Source organism: Lytechinus pictus, chromosome 5 (genome assembly GCF_037042905.1).
Source record: "Lytechinus pictus isolate F3 Inbred chromosome 5, Lp3.0, whole genome shotgun sequence".
NCBI lineage: Eukaryota > Metazoa > Echinodermata > Echinoidea > Temnopleuroida > Toxopneustidae > Lytechinus > Lytechinus pictus.
The window spans coordinates 9,726,210-9,743,956 of NC_087249.1; the positions used below are offsets into that span (position 1 = coordinate 9,726,210).

General features: G+C 37.9%; 1 protein-coding gene across 1 annotated transcript; it reads left to right on the top strand.

Annotated features, from left to right (window-relative positions):
- The first annotated feature begins 4,084 nt into the window (after positions 1-4,084).
- LOC129262454 (cytochrome c oxidase subunit 5A, mitochondrial-like) lies at positions 4,085-17,485 on the top strand. The gene is made up of 4 exons (XM_054900578.2): positions 4,085-4,263; positions 13,949-14,187; positions 15,296-15,428; positions 16,917-17,485. The coding sequence occupies exons 1-3, from the start codon at positions 4,185-4,187 to the stop codon at positions 15,425-15,427; spliced, it is 450 nt and encodes a 149-aa protein (XP_054756553.1). The 5' UTR covers positions 4,085-4,184; the 3' UTR covers position 15,428; positions 16,917-17,485.
- The last annotated feature ends 262 nt before the right edge of the window (positions 17,486-17,747 follow it).

Below are 17,747 nucleotides of genomic sequence, written 5' to 3' on the forward strand. Positions count from 1 at the left end.
AAAGATTCATGACTTCCCAAAGTTCACCAGCTTCAAAAGTCATCATAAATGTCGATTTTATAATATATAAAAAAAAACTTTTGTGATGATTTGGGCTTGTTCTTAGAAGCTAACTGTATTTTATTTGGTTCATTCTTCACTAGAATAAAGAAAATTTATGTACTTTTGGTCAAGTTTGATGACTTTGTGTTATCCCATTAAAAGTCAGTGAAAAATAGAACAGATAATAAGTACGTTAAGCATTCATGATGGCAATCAGGGCCCGGTTTCACAAAGACTTGTTATTAATGACAAATGCACGATTTCTATAACAGATTTGCCATAATCCAATCAGTTAAAAGGATTTCAGTAGCTTTTAACTGTTATTGCAAATTAATTATTACAACAAGTCTTATGAAATGGGTCCCAGAATTGTCAAGAACCTCTTTCAAGATAGCTAGATAGATATTTTATTTATTTTCTGCAGTAAAAGCGCTCTGACAAAACTGATCTTAACAAAGTTATTGTTTATAACCGTTTTCCACTGGGTTGCTTATTTTTTAACCTTAAGGCATTCATGAATATTTTTTAAGAATAGTAAGGCTTACTTTCATTGTGGTTGCCCTGGTCCCTGATGAGAACCATCCCCAGGGAGTGGAGTATGTGCACATATTGTGAACAGGAAAGCACAAATAGACCAGTTCATAGTTACTTCATGGGCAAGTTTGGTCAAATGACTTTCATTTTTTTTCATTATGATAGGCAGATTTCAAAGCAAGATATTATGTAAGCATGCCTTACATAGCAGAATGAAGAAATTAAATGGACTAGGTGACTAGAATAGCACACCAATGAACACTCTATGAAGGTATTTGTTGCATTTCTACTTTGAATGCATTAGCATGTTGTTATAACAATGTACTTGGCCAACTGTGAAATACCAATCGCTAGTGGACGTATTGTTGTTTTTTTGTGGGTCTAATAAAAAAAAAACACAATTCAAAAGAATATATGATTAATCAACACATTATAGTTGGTGCTTATCTCATTAAATATTAAACCATCATGTCATTTTAGTACCAATGACCTTCCTCTGATTATGCGCAGAATGGAACTACGTACTGGCTTATTTGATAACCGGGGAGGGGGGGGGGTTAAAAAAAAGTTAAGTTGACATGGAGGCACACTTAAATTCTTGTTCTTAATGTATGAGATTCTGCCTTTGTTTTCATGCACATGTCGACAGTTAAGTTACACTTAAATGAAAATCTTAATGATTCCCCCCAACCCCCGGCAAATACATGTATATGCAAAGTACCTGGCAATGTTGATTTAAAACATGTATTAATTATGGTAATTGTTAACAAATTTGTTATAAGTTAATCACATACATTGTATTATAAATTATTTTTACCTAATATGTACTAGTATAACATTTGCTGTAATCCGACTCAAGATTTTTTTTTTAAGTTTGTGAACTCCTTGAAACGCCAGTGGCATTGAGTTATAAAAGTAACTATTCGGTTCATATTTCATATTCATCCTTTAATGGGAGTCAAGGTACTATAAATTAAGAATAAGTGCATTTCACGATGGTATGCTAAATTGGTTTAATCTCTTATCTTGGTTGTCATAGCAATCTTAAATGGAATAAACTGTAGGCTAAACTGCTCACATTTGAATTTTTTAATGAGCACAATTTTTTTCAAAGTCCGTGAGTGTTCTTTTTAATCTTTTATAAATAAAGTGGATTTGAAATATCCTGACTTGTGTCTCTTTTTGATGTGATGAATCACATATGAAGCTTAATTTGTTGACTGCCTATTTCTAAGAGTCCTATAGGCTTTATACAGGATCCCCCAATGACAGTAGCAAATGAGTCGAGCTGACTATTTGCGCTGGCGTCACAACACTGAGCCTTCCTAATATGCATATTCTAATTGAATAAAGACAATGTACTCACACAAAAAATAGGTTCTTGTTCATTACGAGTCATGAAAAATCTAAGAATGTCATGAACGCGGAAAATTTGACCGTGTAGTAGTTGTATTGCAGTTAAAACAGGTAAATTTAAGATTACTTAATGAGTGAGTGCAGTTAATCTGTTCAGAATTCGCCCATGGATACAAGACCTATGCCTGTGATGTGGGATTTCAGGGTCTCAATATTATAAGGACTGCAACTTCATATGAAAATAAACTTTGTAATTGATAAACTCAAAATTAATTGAGTGTGTGTGGTATTTACCAGGTAAATGAGTCATTGACTGTTTTTGTTTGTGTTTTTTCCTTGCATATTACGCCTCATTGTGAAATCCATGCATTGTATTAAATATATTGAAATTTAGACATTTCAATGAAAATATACACCGATGAAAGCAATATTGTTTCTGTGTGTTCATTGTAAATAAAGTCTAGCGTCAAAAGAAGATTTTCTGAGAAAAGTGCATAATGTTTGATGATTTTTTCAAAATCAAATTGATTTAGATGTGTTATTTTGCTTTTAATGCAATGTGAAGTACAATTGAATCCGGGGGGGGGGGGGGGCACATCCGCCCGTGTCCCCCCCTTTGAGAGCCATAATCAAAATTGTTAATGTAAATATGCCGCTCTTACTGAGGAGTGCCCCTCTTTTGAAAGTCACAGCATATTTTCAATGGGAATATGTCGTTCATACACAAGAGAGGACCTTTTTCACTTTTTTTGCTTGACAAATTTTACGTGGACAAACTAACCTTCAATTTTTGGTGAAAACCCTTTTATTTCTTTTTTTGCTTGTCAAATTTTCCTTAGGGAAAATGTGCCCCCCCCCCCTTTTAGAAAATCCTGGATCCGCCCCTGGAGGTATATACATGAGAACATTATTATGTGATGAATTATCAAATATTATATATTAGTTTAAAATAGGATGGTATTGATAATGATAATGGTATTAATACATGATTTTCATAGCGAATAAGACAAAAAAAGTTCAAACTTCAACAATAAATACATCCCAAATAACATGGTGAGCCTGTCTGAAAGCACTGCTATACAGGTATGTACCATATACTTGTGCTACTATATAGCATAAATGGGGTTACTTTCATTGCATTTTGTATGAGTAAGACTAAGAGAGATTTAACAGAAAGTGTTAAGAGAGAGAGAAAAGGGATGGCGAAACAAATAGAGAGTGAGACGTTTAGGTGTCCAAACATGTAAATATATGGAGAGTAAAGTGAGTGAAAATTTTGGATACCTTTGAATTAGTTTGGATTGAAGTAGATAAATGAGAGGAATATCTCTAAAACCACTCAAAAGAGATTAAGAGAGTTGTCCTAGATACTGGGGCTTTGGAGGGATCGAGTTGCGCTTCTTGGCAGTTGTCAAATTGGAATTGCACTGTTGTGCTGATACAGGGTGGCTCACGTAAAGCTTTGAGTAAATTTTAAGTAGAAGCCATCCTTTGTATCCAAATGACTTGATTGAAATTAGCATAAGTATAAAAAACAACAGCATTTTTTAAAGTTTGAAGGAAATCAACTGGACCAGGAATATATATATTTTCATTAAAATAGATTGCTATAGGACTATATAAATTAAAATTGGTGGGATATTATGAAACCCCCATACGGTTCAGAGATCATGACCGTTTTCACAACTTTTTGAACTTTCATGAATTTTTTTTCACCTATCTCTTAGTCATTTTAGTCCCCTATGTTAAATATAAAGTAGAAAAGAAAAAGAAAATTAATAAAAGTAAAGGAAAATAGATAGAGTGTAAGATGAGAAAGTTATTTTTAAAGTAAATAATATGGTAATTAATTCATAAAGTTAAATGTAAAGTTTAATATAAGGAAATATAAAAAATCAAACTTGATGAAATTAGGTCTATAAGAAATGATAAAAGTTAATATAAATTACAAAAAATAATTTTGTTTTTAACGTTTTGTGGTTTTTGACAGACTCCATTATAAAAATTATATTGTTTAAAAATGTTTTAAGGTTAAAATCTCTTCTCTGTTGTCAGTAGTCCTAAACAGACACCCCCCCCCCCCCCCCCCCCCCAGCTCAGCAGTGCAACTCGATAAACTCGATATCGAACCTAAATTAACCGGAACCGCGATAAGCGGTCAAAGGTCAGCGCCATCCGAGTTCAACCGGCTCACACGTCGTGAAAAATTCCACCGACTTTGTCTTGAGATTTCCGTATTATTTAGAGGAAATATGTTTCGCCAAGTAGTCACAAGAGTAGCTGGAGCTGTGAGGTCGACAGTGATCCCAAGAAATTTACAGCAACCACTGGGTAAGGGTACTAAAATTAATCTTTTATGATCCCTGACATTAAAGTTAGTGCCGGTATTTGCGTTGTCTAACTACACACGTCTACGTTGCCATGATTGTGTGTAGTCCCACTCATGCCATTGCGTGATTGCAATTGCAAATGCAAGAACCAGCAAGTGAAATAAAAAGCTTTCATCATCATCATCATCATCGTTGTACGGAAGAAGTAGGTAGTCCTGTAGTGCTTCCGATCATTCCTTCGAAGATTCTTAAACTGGTCTTTAAAACAACTAAAACGTGTGTGGAGGGCGGATATTTATGGGAGAATTTGGTGCATGGAGGACCAGTGTTTGTCCAGTCTAGTTTTGAAAATGTTTAAAGTGGATGCCGAGATTACAGAAGAAGGAAGACTGTTCCAGGAGTCAATCACTCTCTGACTAAAGCTGTTTTTCCTTAGCGATGAGTTGCTTCTATATTTGTACAGCTTCATGTGATGACCTCGAGTGATACTTTGGCCTATGGGTGTGAAGAAGAGATCTGGATCAAAGTCTACCAGTCCATTCATAATTCTATAAACTTCAATCATATCACCTCTGATTCTTCTGTAATGTAGAGAGAACAAATTTGGACAAATTTTTTTAAAAGAAAGTGTGATTTATATTTGCTCTTTAATTTTGAAGAAGTAGTGCTTTGTCAGATAATCTTGTACTTGTAGACAGCAAAATCTGCTGGCGCGTGGCACTCAATATGATTACGAATTACGAATACGAATACGAGGTTAAGTATATCACTCACACAAGCATGCGATTGCGAGGTTAGTTGTATGATGGGGTGTCCAAACTTCGCGCACTTTTCAAAAATATTCATCAGGCTTAATTTTGTTTACAAAATATTCATAATTTATACAAAACCAATTCTAGAAATAGTTACCACATTGACGGCAAGATCGTAAACTATAAAATCACGAACGAAAATGTAAAGTAGGTATGGTTAGAAGTACCCCTTATCGACCACCTAATCTTCTAAGCATCGTATCTGCGAAAATATTCATCAATTTTACCCAGTTTTCGTCTCATTTGTGCAGAAAATTGAGCAGATCAGATTCCCATGTTTCGCTCGGCGACTCCGATTCAATCCGCGTATATATCGACGAAAAACGAATACGACGATTTTACATTTGCTCATTTGCACCCGTCTTTTGAAACCGACCACCCGCGATACACTAAGTTTACGGCCGATTCTTGTCGCGGTGGCGAAATATTTTTACTCTTCCAAATCAGTTCTATGATGTAAACATGCTAAATGTTATTCTTTTCTTTCACTGCGAGCTCCGGCACATGATTCGACGATTGACGACGGATATTTGTTCTAAAGCCGTTTCCTATCGGATTTCTTGGTGTTTCAGCGGGGTTTGGGTCTGGTCAATACAATTTTGATTAATTCTACTAAATTTTTACTTTTTGTTGCTTCTTTTTTTCTCGTAAAATCGATTCATACCGTTTCTATGGACACTGCGCCTACTCTCCCGCGCGTATCGTTTGTAATACGCAATTATTTTAACGCGCGCAAGGTGGTCGGTTTCAAAAGAGGTGGTCGATATGTGGTAGTCTCACCATATAGTCACGTATTGTATTACCGGACACTATTGTGATTCCGGACGCGCATATAAATGCGTTTGAAAACAATTTCGTACCGTAAGACTTCTGCAATTCATTTTCACAGATCAATACATAGAACAAGATTGCAAAAACAAGGCGAAAAAAATCAAATTTATACCTTATTTATCTCTAAAATGACCGAAAATGTTAAAAATATCATATAACATAGTTTTGCATTAACAATTGAATGAATTGATATATTTTCTAACGGAAATATGGGCCTGATTTGCCGAATTTCAATCTCGTCGGCTCCTTCGATCGAATGATGAGGTGAGGTGTATTGTGGGTGATCGTCGACGGCTAGTTCTCAAGGTACCGTGCGCGAGGTTTACCGTGAGTAGAGCCGTCGACGATCGGCTGCGCATCGATAGAACTTGATGAGCGTCACGATATACGAACGAGCACTGGAAAGTGCCATGAAACATGCAGCTAACCAAAAAATAAAAAATAAATTAAGTTTTCAAACACGAATTTATTACCAACATCTGCTCAGATTCGATATAAAAAAAGCAAACAAAAAGTTAGAATTTATTCATGATATGATATAAGAAGAAAAAAATCACAGAAATTTATTCTTACATCATTATAATCAAGGATATCTTTACCCGTCCGGCGCGCGTCCGGAATCATGATGTAATTTGTCGCGCACGAAAATAATTGTTTTTCGTGGAGGGGTATGCGGCAAGTGCGATGCAAAGAAAATGGTTGGTAAATATAAAATAATTTTATCATATCAGAAGCGGATCTAGAGGGGGGGTTGGGGGGGTTGCAACCCCCCCCAAAAAAAAAAATCCGGGGACCATTTTTTAAAATCTTATCTTTTTTTTAAACTCGTAATTTTATTTTATTCTATTTCTATGTATTTATTTCATTTATTATTATTATTATTATTATTATTATTATTAGATGCAAGAAAACGCCATTTTCACACACAGATTTTCAAAAATTTTCCCTACTGTGGGAGGGGGGACACCCCCCTCCCACACCCTCCCCCCTCGCTCGCTCCGCTCGCTTGGACTCGGTCGCTACGCTCCCTCGCATACCACCCCAACCCCCCCCTTTATAAAAAGCTGGATCCGCCCCTGCATATTGATAATTTTCATAATATTTGGAATAGCAAGTGCGAATTTTTCTTGATTGTATTTCCTCTAGTTGTCATTTTTAAAGCACTGAAATAAAGGTGTCCGGCAATAGGATACACTGCCATACAGAATGGAAGTCTGCCTTGGTGACCCCCATTCACAAGTCGGGTGATAAATGCGACCCAGGAAATTACAGGCCGATTTCCCTGACTTGCATCTGCAGTAAGTTAATGGAACAATTTTTTTTTACTTAGTCACATCTCAAAGCATGTAGCTGCAAACAACATCCTAGTAGATGAACAACATGGGTTTAGGCAGAAGTTGTCTACAACTACCCAACTCATCTCAGCCACTCATGACTGGGCACACACCCTACAACGCAGAGGCCAGACGGATATCATATTTCTTGATTTCAAGAAAGCCTTTGATCGAGTACCTCACTGCCATCTGCAAATAAAGCTAGCATACTATGGCATCAAAGGAGACACTCAAAACTGGATCATGTCACTACTCACCAACCGACAACAAGCAGTTGTTGTTCAGGGATCACGGTCATCTTGGATGCCAGTGACATCTGGGGTGCCTCAAGGATCAGTGATCGGCCCTGCCCTTTTCTTGCTTTACATCAACGACATCACTGCAAATATCCAGTCCAAGATGCGCCTCTTTGCAGACGACAGTGTGATATACCGATATATCAACACAGCACATGATGTCTCCATCCTGCAGCAAGATCTTCAAACCCTATCAGATTGGTCAGCAAAGTGGCTTATGGCTTTTAATGTCAAGAAGTGTGCTTCCCTTACCATTACTAGGAAGCGAGCTCCCATACAACACAGCTACAGGCTTTCCAATGAGGTAATAGCAAAGGTCGACCAATACAAATACCTCGGAGTCACCATCTCCAAAGACCTCCGATGGAATACGCACTGTCAACTTATTGCGAACAAGGCCAGCAAAACCCTTGGGTTGCTGAGAAGAACTCTCTCACCTTGTTCTGAAAAGGCCAAATCAAATGCGTATATGGCCTTGGTTCGACCGCAGCTTGAGTATGGTGCTGAAGCCTGGAATCCCCACACCTCTACTACGGCTGCAAGCCTGGAAAGGGTACAGAAAACAGCTGCTCGCTTTGTCACCCGCGACTATAGAAAATCTACATCAGCCTCAGGACTTGTCTCAAATTTGGGATGGGACCAGCTGCACACACGTCGTATCCTTGCACAAAGCACCATGCTCTATCAAATATACCACCAGCTTGTGAATATCCAGCTTCCACACTTCATAACCCAGGCTCCATACATCAGTAGAAGAGATCATATATGCTAAAACTCTCTGTACCACAAGCAACGATTGATGCATACAAATTTTCATATTATCCCCGTACCATTCGTATCTGGAACATCTACCAGCTAAAGCAGTTACTGCCCCATCAGTTGCTGTCTTCCGGGGGGCTGCCCTTCCTGTCATCAGAGGGTTAAAGCCTCCTGTAGGTTCCAGGATGCTGTAAGCACTAGGAGCATGATTTTTACTTGCACTTCACCAATTTTATTGTAAATAGAATTCCAACAAAATTGTCTGCACCATCACCTTCTGTCACAGCACATCCCATCCCAGTTTAGCTTGGAAGAGCTGCTTAAGGGATTATTCCTTCAAGGTTCAAGGGGTTTCGCCGGTATCGCGATCTCAAAATTCTATTTCGATCGGCGAATGCGGGCTGTGCTGGAAAACCGTTCAGAAAAAGTGTGACCTAACTTCGCGCACCAAAGCTTTTGTGGAGATTTAAACAAAAACTCAAGCTCAAAAAGTGAAATATTTATATCAGATTGATGGCAAGATGCTATGGAATCGGTTAGTACCACATTTAACTCACATTTTTGATGATTTCTGCTTGCAAAATGGTGATATCGTGATGCTTGTTGATTTCTTCAAAACGGGCGCTAGCGGTGGCAAATTTGCCGATCTTTTGCCAATATTTTCATGAATACTGAACTCATCCTAAAGAAATTTTCACTAAAGGGTAATTTTAGGTCGCTTTTCACGTTGATGATGTCAGATTTTAAGGATATTGGCTAGTTTTTTAGATAATGACCGTCCGCGAAGTATGGACACGCGCGAAGTTTGGACTCACTGCCATACTTGTACTAACCTCGCACAACGCATGTCATTTCATAATGAATTTTGACGTTTTCATTCATCACACGAATGTGAGAGAATGACACACGCCAAAATCTTCACAATATACTAAATTTATTCATCTAAATCTGTTCATTGAATTAATTTTCAAACTATGCTCCAAAATATTCATAAAAAGGGATTTTAAACGCTTACCTTCAAATCTCAGCCAAGATACTCCGTATCCTTAATACTGCGGTGGAAATTACGCAAACAACAATCGAAATGCGAATTTTTCTTATCGAACAGTCTAGATTCAACTCAAGTCGCCGGCGCATAATAATAGGAAATTGTACCAACAAAATCAACAGGCATCTCACGTATAATCGCTGATGGCGCTACATCATAAAATAACGCTGAACAGCAAAAAAAATTAATTTCAAATTTTTACATAAGAATAAAAAACTTATTGCAAGTGCCGTGCCAGCGGTTATCCTGTGCACGGCGGCGGTAATGTACCCATAGGTGGGTTAGTATATGCTATACGAACCTCGCACAACCAACGTGTTTTTGTAGTGGATTTTAGAGTTGTCGTTAACATCGCTTCATAACGTGAATGATGTTAGCCGAAACCCATTCCGCTACTCACCAGGGCTTTTTCTGGGAGAAAGCGTTCCATTATCAATTTTTAACATATTTTTTTAATTTAAAAAGGACACAAAAAAGAGCAAAATCGCTTACCTCCGCCTGGAAAGTGGCTTCGCACGTCTCTTCCATGGAAATAAAAGGAAGGTCGTTGGTGGCGCTAATACAGTTCGCAACCTTAATTCAGCTTGGTGGTATTTTTTAAACTAGATTCATGATTCATTGTATGCGCAATTCCAATAATTGTTTGATAAAATAGAGGCCCCAATAAATGCAATAACTTAAAAAACGTACTTTTTTATTATTTTTGCTGACGATAATACTTTTTGGAAAATATTCAAAACGATGACAAATTAAACAAAAAATATAGAAAATTCTATGTACCTCGAACAAAGCCCCGCAAGTGCTACCGTTCGTTTTTCAATTAACGTTCCACCAAAGTCTTTACAGTAAAAAGATTGAACACTTTGCCGACTTCGCGTAACGCTTTGCATCGATTTACGTGTAAGATAATTTCTGTGTCTAGTCTTTCAATTGTAGTGTCTTTGATATGAAGACAAATCGCGCGCCCTCTTTCGCTCATTAGACGAAAAATTTGAGAGCTAGAAAGGTAGCTCTCGTATTTTGTCAACGAGAAGAAAAATCAACGCTTAAATGACGCATTTTGAGAGATATTCATCAAATTATGAGGAATTGACTTCACATCGTTTCGTAAGTTTCTTCGTAGGAGGACTTCATTCTGTAAGTCCTCGTATTAGTTTTTTGTAAATTAACGTTATTTGTTGAATGCGCCGTGCCTTCAATTATTCTGTAGTCGGCGGCTGAGATGTAGCCGTGGGTGATTATATATATACCTCGGGCAATGTTCGTGCAGGCTCCACTCCACTTCACTACCGCTACACTCCGCTCCACCTACCCGAACATCGGGACCGTGAACCATTTCGGATATACCGAGTCACAAAGGTGGGATGGAAATCATGTTTATCGTAAAAATTAAAGAAAAAAAATATAACGAGGGATACGAATGACTTGATATCTTACTCTACACCCGTATTTCACTCCGTGTCCATCCTCCGGTTATCCTCAAAATTGGTGATTTTGGGCCAGTATCTTTTTCCTCACACGTATTATTTACGGCCGATTTCAAAACATCGCATGCGATCGATTGCAAAGTCGCAAAGGAAATTAAAATGAAATTAATTCTCATAGATCACAAGTTAATTAACGATCGGCGGGACATCTTTAAGTTATTTTAGGTGCTAGCGATTAATAGAATTATTGGAAGGATCTCTTGATCTCATACGACGCATCATCTTAAAGTCGCAAGTGCAATTAAAACGAAGTAGTAGTCGCAAGCACTCGCGATGATTCGGAACATGTTATTAAAATGTTTTGAGGAGCTAGCGTTCTCAAATTAATTTATTACTATCTCGAGAAATGAACTTTTGATATCCAAGAAGAAATATAAAAGAAGCATCATCCAACGAAGTTGCAAAGACAAATAAATTGAAGTTGAAGAGAAGAAGATGTCTGTCATCATAAAGGAGGTTAGAGAGTAACGAAATGATTTCCCTCAGTAATACAAACTTAAAAAGTTAACGGCGGGGTCCGCTTTCACCACGAGGTTGAAGAGAAGATGTATATCATAAACGATGTAAGAGAGTAACGCAATGAGCTCCGTCAGTAGTACGACCTTTAAACGTTCACGGCGGCGTCCGCTATCACCACAAAGTTGAAGAGAAGATGTCTATCATCATAAATTAGGTAAGAGAGTAGCGCAGTGATGTCCGTCAGTAATACGACCTTTAAACGTTCACGGCAGCGTCCGCTATCACCACGAGGTTGAAGAGAAGATGTCTATCATCATAAATTAGGTAAGAGAGTAGCGCAGTGATGTCCGTCGGTAATACGACCTTTAAACGTTAACGGCGGCGTCCGCTATCACCACGAGGTTGAAGAGAAAATGTCTATCATCATCATAAATAAGGTAAGAGAGTAGCGCAGTGATGTCCGTCTGTAATACGACCTTTAGACGTTCACGGCGGCGTCCGCTATCACCACGAGGTTGAATAGAAGATGTCTATCATTCATAAATTAGGTAAGAGAGTAGCGCAGTGATATCCGTCGGTATAAATACGACCTTTAAACGTTCACGGCGGCGTCCGCTATCACCACGAAGTTGAAGAGAAGATGTCTATCATCATAAATTAGGTAAGAGAGTAGCGCAGTGATGTCCGTTGGTAATACGACCTTTAAACGTTCACGGCAGCGTCCGCTATCACCACGAAGTTGAACAGAAGATGTCTAACATCATAAACGATGTAAGAGAGTAGCGCAGTGATCTCCATCAGTAATACGACCATTAAAAATTTCACGCCGGCGTCCGCTATCACCACGAGGTTGAAGAGAAGATATCTATCCTCGTAAACATCGTCAGATATAATACCGCGTCTTTCTCCCTGATTAATGCGACCTCTAAATAGTTAGCACCTCAAAAAAAAATCTTGAAATATGTTCTGAAAGATCACGCACTGAAACTAGATCTACGCCAATTTTTTATATCTGATTTTTTCCTTCAAGGGGCATGATCGAAGATCGGGAGGTTATCGCCGATCGTGGTAAAATCGGGTGAAATCGAGAGCCGATTTTAAAATTGGTTACAGCCTTATTTCAAACCCCGATATCCAGGGTACTATTTTTCAAAATGCTGCGCAGCACCATTGTTCCGTAACTTCAATACAGAAAAATTTGCTTTTTACTTGTCATTTCGAAGATACGAACCTAAATTTGCGAGAAAATAAGTTTGCGAATTCAGAACAAAATCACAAGTTTTTTCATTTTGGTGCTTTTTTTGGTGACCCCACTTCTTAAATCTGAACTATGCCACCGCGTGCTTTGGAAATATGGCATGGATCCCACAATTTGAAGGGTGAAATTGAAATAAGGATTTTCAGCAGGGAATTTTAGTGAGTGACAGTGCCTGAGTATGTACATGTATTTGGTGTGTGTTGCGGTGATGTTTGACTGTGCTGCGCTCATCAGTGGCTGCTGCTACGCTGGCATGGTTTGTGAAATAGTTGACATGTTCACGTTAGCTGTCAGGCTGCTATGCATTCAATATTTCTTGAAATAATTTTCAAGTGAGTTTTTATCAAATAAGAAATTAAAAATTATGAAAAGGATTCATCTAAGTACAAATTCTGTTCAAATTTGATAAACTTCATCCTTCCTTAAGCTATTCAATTTGATGGTCAAAATTGCAAGTTAGAACCAGAGCACTGGGAACGATTTTTTGACTGGTGGTGCTGATGTCAAATTGACAATCTCAAGAAATTTGACAAGCAAAAAATAATTTGGGTAACATTTCTTCATTTTTTCACACCGTCCAGAATTTTATGGGGGTGCTGCCTATGGGAAATAATACACGCAGGAAAATCTGGGGGGTGCTTGCTTCAACTATTGAATAATAATTCACAATAGAAAACATTCATATGATAATAAAATACTATGTCCATTGACCAAAATGACCTTTGACCTTGATCATGTGACTCAAGACTTGCAAAACAATCATTCATACTTGATTACCCTTATGTGTATGTTTCATGAACTAGATCCATAAAATTTCTAAATTATGATGCCAACTCAACAAATACCCCCAACACTGCCAAAGTTCATTGACCTAAATGGCCTTTGACCTTGGTCTTGTGATCTGAAATGCGCACAGGACGTTCAGGGATACATGGTCGCTCTTACATGTATGTCCAAATTTCATAAACTGCTGAGATCCATAAATGATTTTGGGCGGAATGTCTAGTATCAAACACAATGGGTCGTATGACAAATACCGGTAATGATTTCAAATATTTTGGTGCAGAAGCATTCCAAATTTTGTACACTAGAATACTTTGTTGGTGTTTAATCCTAATGTTGTAAGTTAGAGCAAAAGTCGGATCGGAAATCGGATCAGAAGTTTTGCTCCTAAAATTGAAATCAGATTGAAAATCGGATCGGAAGATATTAAAAAAAAACTTTTACAGGAAAATTCTAATTATGAAACTTTCTTTCAAAGATAAGTATGATTTATAATAATATAGCAGAGAACTCAACGGTTAGGAATGACAAAGTTTTTATTTCCGTTTTTTCGCCATGACTGCGACCAATCGGTAGATCCAAGATATTTATGATGTTCTTCTCCATTACTCTCTTCCAGCTGCAGCTCAAGTCAGGGGATACTCTGCCAAAGTAGAAGAAACAGATGAACAGTTTGATGCCAGGTGGGAGGCATACTTCAACCGACCTGACATCGATGACTGGGAACTCAGACGGGGACTCAATGAACTCCACGGTCATGACCTGGTGCCTGAACCTAAGATCGTGGTAGCAGCACTGAAAGCGTGCCGTAGGCTCAATGACGTTGCAATGTCCATCAGAGTTCTTGAAGCAATAAAGGTTTGTCCACTATGGTTTTACAGAATTTGTTAAACCCTATCTAGGGCGAGTGCTCTGAGGCCCCCCCACCCCCCCCCCGCAAACAATTTGCACAATATTATTGCCGTGCGAAATTTTTTTACCATGCCACTGACTTTTTACTTTCAAGTCCTGTGCATCTTTTGAGACCAAATTTGCGATACCCGGTTACACGGTTCTGAAATTACACAACATATTGTAAGTGCAAGTCAGACCCAGAATCGCTCAAAAGCGTTATCAACCAAAAATTTTAAAAATGTATGATTATTTGTAGTTTTGCTGGTCTAATTTATTTTATGCTGTTTATGATCTCAAAAGAGTCCCCGACAAAGTTCATTGAAAAAACAATGAAAATGAAATGTCGAAAGAACAAGGAGATGCATAAGAAATTGCAAAAAGCAATATAATACATAAGAAATTGATCTGACATCACAATTTTTTTCACTTACATTTTTAAAAAACACCACAGAGAGTTTCTACACCAAAAATCAGGACATTATGAGCTTTAGTTAGGGAGTAAGAGGAAAAAGTATGATTTTGCATACTAATGACCATAATAAATTACTAGCATTTTGCATGAAATAAACAGACAACCTGCGTGCCAATTTTTGGCAAGATCACGTGGTCACCGGCGGAGGTCTCAAGAGCCCCCCCCCCCCCTCTCGGCAATATGATCTCCCAAAATACCTCGGCCTAGATTGGGTTAAACATATCCAGACTCTAATGCTGGTGAATGTCATGAATGTATGAATGTCGTTTTCAAGGAGATAAGTACATAGCAAAAAACAAAACAAAGCATTAGCTTTTAAGAGCTTTCAATATTGTACAGGCCAATTCCACCCAAACAAGAAGTTTATTTGTCAAATCTCTCATTTGCATTTCACCCACATTGAACTTAACTGTTTTGTGAAATTAAGCAAAACCTAGAAATATTTTAGCTTTAGCATTTTACATCATATTCTGATGAAATTTTAGTGTGATGTAAATTACCGTTTTTTTTTTTTTCTCTCTTTTGATTGAAATCAATTATTTTTGGGGTGGATTTAAAATTTGAAAGAATTTTATTTATGTTCTATTGCAAATAATGTAGGACAAGGCTGGCAGCCACAAAAACATCTATCCCTACGTCCTTCAGGAGATCAGACCAACATTAGAAGAGCTCGGCATCAGCACACCGGAAGAACTTGGATTCGATAATCCAGAGCCTGGCAAGAACTTATAAGGTAGGGCGGAACCATGGTTCAATGACGTTTGCTCCGGTGACAAATTCTCCGATGAGAAATCTGTACATTAACAGAAATCCTAACCTCCAAAAATAAATAAATACCTATCTTTACATTATTCTGATCCAAAATCTGTGTAAATTCAGTACAGAAGAGTTTTCAAGTTTTTTCTTTTTCGATTGGTAATTTGAAGATACGATCCTAAATTAGTGGCAAAGTTCAAGAACTCAGAAAAAAAACCCACAGATTTCTTCATCTTTAGCACATTTTTTTGCGACCCCGCTTCTCAAATATGAGCTAAATCGCCGCTTGCTTTGGATATATGGCGCAGATTCCATATTTAATTTAGACTTTTTGGAGTTCAAATCGGGCCTTCATGTGGTAAGTGATAATGCTGTAATGTGTTTGATGCGTGTTGTGGTGATTGACTGAGCTGTGCTGGGCACTGCTGGCCAGCTTGTTTGCCATGTCAAATTCCACGCGCATCACTCTACATACTCTCCGGTGCAATCTAGGCTTATTTTTTAAACCATTTCTTACAATTCAAAATGGTTGATTTTGGGGTTATGAAAGAAAAATAACAAATTGCAGAATCGTTTCATACCTTGCTACCTGAGGCTTCAAACTTGTTAATTGGAACAACTATGTACATGTAATAATATATACATATAGTCTAGTTGTTCCAGATGTCAAGTTTCTAGCCTCGGGCTCAGGTATCAAGGTATGAAAGAATTCTTTCTTTTTTTAATATCCCCAAAACCAACCATTTTAAATTGTAAGAAATGGTGTCCAAAATAGCCTGGATTGCAACAGAGAGCATCTAGAACCCTAGAGCTTATTGGACTCCGGCCTATTGGGACTTCGCGCTCGTGGTGTGGGCTTCACGCACACTTCTTATTTCAGATTTTTTTTTTAATCTTGCTCTCACACCCCTGCATTAAGTATTTCATGCAGAAAATGACACGAGTCATTAGGCCATTTTTGTCTCGCTTTTTATTAGCCCAGCCTTCATCAAATTCTTTTTGAAGGAGAAATAACTTAACCTTTACTTAACGAGGAGGGGTCAGGTTGACCCCCCCCCCCTCTCTACAAATTTTGTAATTTCGCTGACTTATTTTCAAGTCTTCCGCATCTTTTGAGACCAATCTGCGATGCCTTGGTACGCGGTTCCGAAATTACGCAAATTGACCCCCCCCCCCCCCCCCAGTATGTCCTGGTCTGAAATAGCCTAGGGTTAAAGCCTGTTGTAGGTTGAATTTTAGAGTGTGGACAAATTTATATTAAAAAAAGGCTAATGACTCTTTATCTCCCTTTACCACTTTGTCCCCCTTCTCACTCTCCTTCATGTGTCTATGTCTCACTCTTTCCCTCTTTTTATCTCTCCATTTCTCTCCCTCTCTATCCATCTCTCCTTGTCTCTCCCACTCTTTCCCTGTCTCTCCCGCTTTATCCCTGTCTCTCCCATTCTTCCCTGTCTCTCTAATACAGGTACAGGAGGGATCCTATCAAAGCGTGCTGTAACCCTCAGGAGATTCGCAGCATATATCTAGTATGCAACAACCGAGTTTCATACGAGAAGAAAGAGAATAGATGTCTATGTGTGTTTTGAATGTAATTTAATCCCAATTGTATACAAATCTACTGAACTCAACAACCATGAATCGAGGCTTGAATGAAAACCGAAGGTGGTGGTGACAAAGAACCAATGATGTGAGAAAAAAAAAAACACATTTTTTAAAAAATACAAGCGAGTGTTGACAAGAAGCTTCGTATGCGACAGCTTCTAATACTAACACGTTAGAGCACATATTCTTCACATATCTAGGCCAGGAAAGATGAAATATACAAATCCAATAATGCTCTCTCTGTCTGACACGGAAGTGAAAAGCAAAGTCTCTTTTCATCTTAATTTCATATTTTCCATATTGTACAGAAGTTTATATATTACTTGCTTGATTGCTGTTGAATCGGTATGTGCAAGATTTTATGTGTGCAGTTGTCTTGTAAGCACTGTCTAATGTGAAGAAAAATGAAAAATTATATGGTGTCATATTGAATTCAGTGTCTGGAGTTGTCTTTATTTTGTCTTTAAATCGTTATTTACCCCCCCCCCCCATCAAATATTCTGAAGATTTCATGATTTTTTTTTGGTATAGCTGGTTATGAAGAAAACACAATAGCAAAGCATGCGAACATATACATGTGATAATGCCGAGTGAGATAAGTAAAAAAAAAAAAAAAAAAAGAGAAAAAGCCATTACACAAATCGGCTTCATGAACATCAAACGAAGTATCACGATTTTCGGTTTGTTTGAAACT